This window comes from Neolamprologus brichardi, chromosome 22 (assembly GCF_056152115.1).
Source record: "Neolamprologus brichardi isolate AB-2024 chromosome 22, ASM5615211v1, whole genome shotgun sequence".
Lineage (NCBI taxonomy): Eukaryota > Metazoa > Chordata > Actinopteri > Cichliformes > Cichlidae > Neolamprologus > Neolamprologus brichardi.
This window is the reverse complement of record NC_142124.1, coordinates 482,501-488,182: the sequence shown is the minus strand read 5'-3', so window position 1 is coordinate 488,182 and position 5,682 is coordinate 482,501. Positions and strand designations below refer to the sequence as shown.

At 55.0% G+C, this 5,682-nt stretch overlaps 1 protein-coding gene across 3 annotated transcripts in view; it reads right to left on the bottom strand.

Annotated features, from left to right (window-relative positions):
• Positions 1 to 443: 443 nt before the first annotated feature.
• LOC148096516 (semaphorin-6D-like) overlaps positions 444 to 5,682 on the bottom strand; it is a 105,362-nt gene continuing 100,123 nt past the window's right edge. For 2 of the 3 annotated variants that reach the window (XM_087834497.1, XM_087834498.1), the window contains 3 exons: positions 5,652 to 5,682; positions 5,155 to 5,286; positions 444 to 4,640 (listed from right to left, as the gene is read on the bottom strand). The exon at positions 5,652 to 5,682 is cut by the window's right edge and continues 220 nt beyond it. In XM_087834497.1, the coding sequence (XP_087690623.1) occupies positions 3,441 to 4,640; positions 5,155 to 5,286; positions 5,652 to 5,682 (1,363 nt within the window). In that variant the 3' untranslated portion in view covers positions 444 to 3,440. The remainder of the gene's footprint in view (positions 4,641 to 5,154; positions 5,287 to 5,651) is intronic. The other variant, XM_087834499.1, reaches the window with a different exon arrangement.

Below are 5,682 nucleotides of genomic sequence, written 5' to 3'. Positions count from 1 at the left end.
GACGGAGAATAAAACAAACAGTTCAGGTCCTGCTGTGCTCTGTCCCAGGGAGCGCTGGCCAGGCTGTGCACTCAGCAACAGGGCCTGTGATAACGCCTGTGGTTACTCTGGCACTGCTCTGTAAACGAAACACACCAATGCAGCAGTCGGTGTGTGGACAGTTAACCAAAGAGTACCTATATATTTACAACAGGACATCCTCCTCAGTGAGGAAGGAACCAATAATCCTTGGTCCACTCTTGAACTTTGAACCCTAATGAAGACGATGCATTTAAGTCCCCACAAACCTCACTGGGCTGTTTGCTGTGTCCCTCAATTCAGCTCAACCATCAGGAAGTGTTCTGACTTATAATATCTGTGTTTCAGCACAGTTTCCTGTTAATCATCTTTTCAGAATAAGAGTCCACACAAAGAAGAATCACTCTGCTGCCAGTACTATTCCACAGTAGCCTTTATTTACACCGTCATCCACATTGTTAATTAATAGCAGTAAGGTAAACATAATAGTGTGTGACATTATTACATTGTCATTTCAGCGTAGCCCACCGGGTGGCGCTGTGAGTCCACAGCGTCTCTGCTCCTCTCAGCACTTCAGAGGACGAGAACCACGAAACGAATAAACAAAATCATTTTCAAGGTTACAAGTGCATCTCATACAAAACCTTTATAAAATACGCCAAAGTCTTTATGCTCTGCGGCGCCCCCTAGCAGCACCCAGTGGAAACATTCATGAAGGACCTTTGACACGTGATTTTGGAGAGTTCAGCGCTGCTCACAGACTCTGAGGTGGTGTTTGTGCTGTGTGAAGGTTGGAGCGGCTCGCCGCAGGGCTAAAGGAGTGTTCGGCCAATTATCTACGTTAGCAGGACTCGAGCCACAGATTTGTTACCAGCTGAACCAGAACTCTGAGCAAAACATTAAAGCAGCTTTTTCATTTGAAGGAAAATTCAAACACCAAAAGCTCGATGTGACGCTTTGGTGTCTTTACGCAGCCCTCCTTGTTTTCCATTAATCAGTGTTTTACCTTTTCCACCGATTGGACGAATGCGAAAGTCAAAAAAGTTGTTTTAGTTTCCGAGGCGATGCATTCAGAGTGTCTGTGGTTCAAACAGCCGTCGCTCTGCTTAAGATATTCAGCTGACAGAGAGAGAAACAGACAAAATTTGGCATCTCATGAATTCAATTTGGCTTATTATTAATAATAATAATGAGTATCGACAGGTTTGCTCGGCACAGAGCCGTGAGGAAGGACAGTTTGTATTATTTTTAACAATCCAGACCTGAAAACTCTCCATGCTGGTGCGTTTAAGGACAGTCTGACTGAACCTTGTTCGTCATCCTTTTCCTGACGTGTACGTTAGCTGTCACGGCTGGATGACACCTCTCAGATATCTATTCCCGCTCGTGCGTCTAACGGGTCGGTGTTCACAGAGGTGCGTCTGCAGTGATGCCACAAACGCCCGAACCTTCCCGTTCGGCTCGTTTTTAAAAGCCGTTTCTTTTTCCGCCCCTGCTGAGAGCAGAGGGTGGCATTGGCAGTAAATTTAGCCTCCGAGTCCTGCGGCAGCCTCCTTCAGTGACCACAGCAGCTGTAATCTGTGGCGACTACACTATTTCAAACTGTTTGAATCAGGCGAGATGAAAGAGGATGATGTAAGCGCCTCAAACGCTGTGGCATGAATCCCTGTACAGTGAGCAGCAACCATCGCGCCACTGGCCTCTTTTATTTAACCTCAACAAACGCATCACGCGGCTCGCTCTCGGCTGCGTGCTGCATCGTGTTGGTGCAGAGCTCTGCCGCATGTTCTGCATTCAAACCTACATCTCAAACTTGTGCTGTTAGTACGACTGCCTGATGGACCCCGGCGCTGTCCCTAAACAGCCAGAAACCCTCAAACTATTTGGGCATAAATGAGATAAAGTCGTAGCAGCGCCAGAGCTCGAATGACTGGATCTGAAAGTTGATGCCAGCTGTTTGTGGACATGTGACGAGATTACTGGTGTTTGAAACTCATGTTTGATGGTCTGAACGAGCAGGTGCAGAGGTCCTGAATCATCTCTTTTACATTTATTGCTTCGTTTAGCGGCGCTGCCCGTGCACTGGTGGCGCTCCGAGTGTTTGTGCCTCAGTGTAGTTAAAAGAGCTGCAGCTTCAGGGTTTGACATGAAGCAGGTGTTCAGGTGTTCAGGTGTTCAGGTGTTCAGGTGTTCAGTGCCTGAGTCAGAAACTGAATCTGTCTGTGGACAATGATGCTAACAGACCTGAAAGTGCATCCACGCTGAGGCAACACGGAGAGCCGGCGTCACCCGCTGCAGGGTCCGCTCTGCGGTCTCACCTGTGTTGGCTCAGCATGTTGCCTGAGCCGGGGCAGAAACCGAACCCGGCGGAGCCGCTAACAAACAGCGAGGTAACGACAGAGCAGCTGATCCACTGAAACCTCCACAGACCGAAGCAAACCACCCAAATTACCACCAACAGCATCCTCACGTTCCCACTGCCTGCTGGGAAATGTAGTTTTTAATGAAGGTGCAGAGTGAGACTGAAGTCACGCCACGGCAGACAACAGGCCACGCCCCCTCTCCCAGACTCTGGGCTGTTTCATGCCTGCACACATTTTCACACACAGGTTTAACAGGTACCTGAACGCATCACCAGCCTCGGGCGGAGTGAGTTAGCATTAGCTTAGAGGCTCACGGAGCATAGCTGAGGTGACGAGTCGGCCTCTGCTCCGCCCCCGTGGGCGCCGGACCCCCCGGGAGGTCAGTGGGAGCATGAGTGTGGCAGTAATTTGGGTGAAACACCAATTTAAGAGCAAACTTAAAGTTTCCACAGTGTGCGCTCAGCTGGTGAGGAGAAAACACGCCCCCTTCAGACGAGTGCGGGGCCTGAAACGACCCGCGGCGGTCAGCGGCGTTAATGCAAGAGGGTCGCTGTAGTGATGTGGAGACGGTTATCACACCTGCTGGGCGACCTGCAGATACCAATATGGTATAAAAGACCGAGGTGGTCTGTCCTCAGAGTGCTGCTGAAAACAAGTCTGCGCCCCCACGGGGAGCCGCCCCCCCCACGGGGTCGGGAGCCGCCCCTGCTGCGTGGCTCAGGTTTGCTGACGACAGGAAGTCGCATCAAAGTGCTCCGAAGAAAACTGCATTAATCTACGGCCACCTCGAGCCGCCTTTGGAATGTTTAGTAGTTCATGCTGGTTTCAAGCCCCGCCCCTTTCAATGAGCCGGAGATGCTCGAGTGGCGACGGACGGCGTCCTCTCAGCGGCGGGGCAGCAAGCACGGCTGAGGGGCGGTAACGAGGAGCGATGGGGACAAAAAGCTCTGCGTCTCTTTTGTGTCTCCAGCCCGTCGGCGCTCTCCTCTCATCCTCTCGCACCAGCCCGGCAGGCGTCTGAGGACAGCAGCGGCCATGTCGGCGCGGCGCCCGGCGGCCTCAGTAGTTGTACTTTCCCGCCTCTGCGCCCGGTGACGTGGCTGTGTTTGGCAGGAAGAGCGGTTTAGGAGGGATCTGGGGTTTGAGCGACGCCGTTCTCCGGACGACGGCGGCCCGCTGGGCGTGCGGCCCCTCGCTGTAGCTGTGTTGCCGTGTGAGGCAGGCGCTCGCCACCGACGGCTGCCTGCTGTTGGCGGGGGCGGGGCCACCGCTGTTGTTGCTGCTGTTGTTAGTGTTCATCCTGGCGAGGAAGTGAGCGTGCTGCGGCCCTCGCTGGTTGAAGCTGTGGTGGCGGGGCACGGCGCCGCTCCCGCTGCCCATCCTGATGAGGGAGTGACGCTGAGAGTGGTGGCGCGTCACGGAGACGCCGCCGCCGCCTCCAGGTCGTTCTGGAATCACTTGCTGCTGGAGCGGAGTGGAGGAAGAGGAGGAAGAGGAGGAGGGGATGGAGGTGGAGGAGGTGGGGTTGTTTGAGGATGAGGAGGATGACGATGAGGAGGAGGTGGTGTTCTGAGGAGGAGGGTCGATGCGTTTGGGGAGGCCGTCGCTCGGCAGCGCGGAGGTGCTGTGGTAGGACGCCGTCTCGTGCTGGTGACCGCTGTTGTTGTTGTGGTGGTTGCTATGGTGATGGTTGTAGTGGTGTGTGCGCGTCTGCGCGTGGTGGTGATGGTGGCTGTGATGGTGCCCGGCGGCGGCGCCGGATGACCCGGGGAACAGCGAGGAAGAGGAGGTGGAGGTAAGGACCTTGATGCCGCCGGTTCCCGACGCGCTGACCTCGTGGATGTGTTTGAGCAGCTCGTCCAGCGCCGACACGTCCACCACCGTCTGGGGGAGGGACTGCTGGGAGTGGTGGTGATGCGGGACTCCTCCCCCTCCCGCCGCCGCCCGCTCATCATTGGAGATCTTTCTCTCCTCTGGGAGGTGCAGAGAGGTCGAAGAGGCGCCGTGGGGCGTCCCGTTGCTTAAACTGTTGCCATGGTGATGAGGGAAGGGAAACACCTGCTGGTTTAAGGAGTTCCCGACGACGGCCATGAATCCCAGACTGGAGGCGGAGCAGCTGGGCTTGTCTCTGGCGTTGTTGCAGTTCTGGTTCTTCTCGTACTGATGGTGTCGCAGCGCCTTCATGTTCCTGATGGGAAGCTCCGGGGTGGAGTCGGGCGTGGGCAGGCCGGAGAGCTCGCCATCCCCCTGTGACAGAGACTAAACAGAGGTCAGAGGTCAGACGCGGCCGTGGCGCGTCGTCAGTGAGATTAAAAGCCTGAAAACCTCAGAATGAGCTTTAGCGCTCGCGTCACGCTCCGTGCTGACAGCAGAGGGCGCTGTGTGCAAAGCTTTAAGCACTCATGTGTTAACCAGCTGAGTGACATCAGTGTCTAAGCGTGTCAACGAGCCGCACGTGTGCAGCGACCTCGGTTCTTTATGCAGAAGCAGACACGTCTCCGGCGAGTCGGACCGCAGCCGGAGCATCACTCCGACCCAGGGAGCACGGCGCTCCGGCTGTGGTCCGGCTCAGCGGAGATCGGGATCGTCCACAGGAAGGGAGACTGGGTGAGAAGGCCTGCAGCGACATTTCAAAATAAAACACCTGTAACATCTTTAATGTTAGCATTAAATGGCTGCGGCGTGTAAATGCGATCGATTACACGTCCGAGGCGTGTGCCTGCAGTCCGCTCCATCGCTCACACTCACAAACTCTGATTGGACAGATTCCTACCTGGGACAGGCTGAGCTCGGGGTCGCCCAGCGGGAGGCCCTGGTGCACGGGGCTGTGCAGGTGATGCTCGGCCCGTCCGTTGGGGATGAAGGAGCTGTACATCTTTGGGGTGGACACGTCCAGTTTGTCCTCCTGGAGGAAGAGAAGAAGAGGAGAAGCTGCGATCAGCTGTCTTTGTTTGCCGTTTCATCTCTAACAGGATGACCCTTCAGTGGGAGGAGCCATGGAGAACAATGAGGAACTTGTATAAATATGCATTTGAGCCGAGGGTCAGAGGTCAGCTCAGAGATTCAGTTTCCTGCTCAGGGACATGTGGACAGAGGGTGGAGTTCCTAATGAAACGCTCAGTAATGAGCGAGTAAAAGACTGAAGTGAGGCTTATTAAGTCTGACCCCGGAGGAGGAGGGGCTGAATATTAACACCGCTGCCGCTCGCAGACGTGTGTCAGCTGCAGGGCTCAGGTGAGTCTGATGAATCCGTTTCCTCGTCTCGCTCACCTTGGGCTGTCCGTCCAGCAGCCCGTTCAGC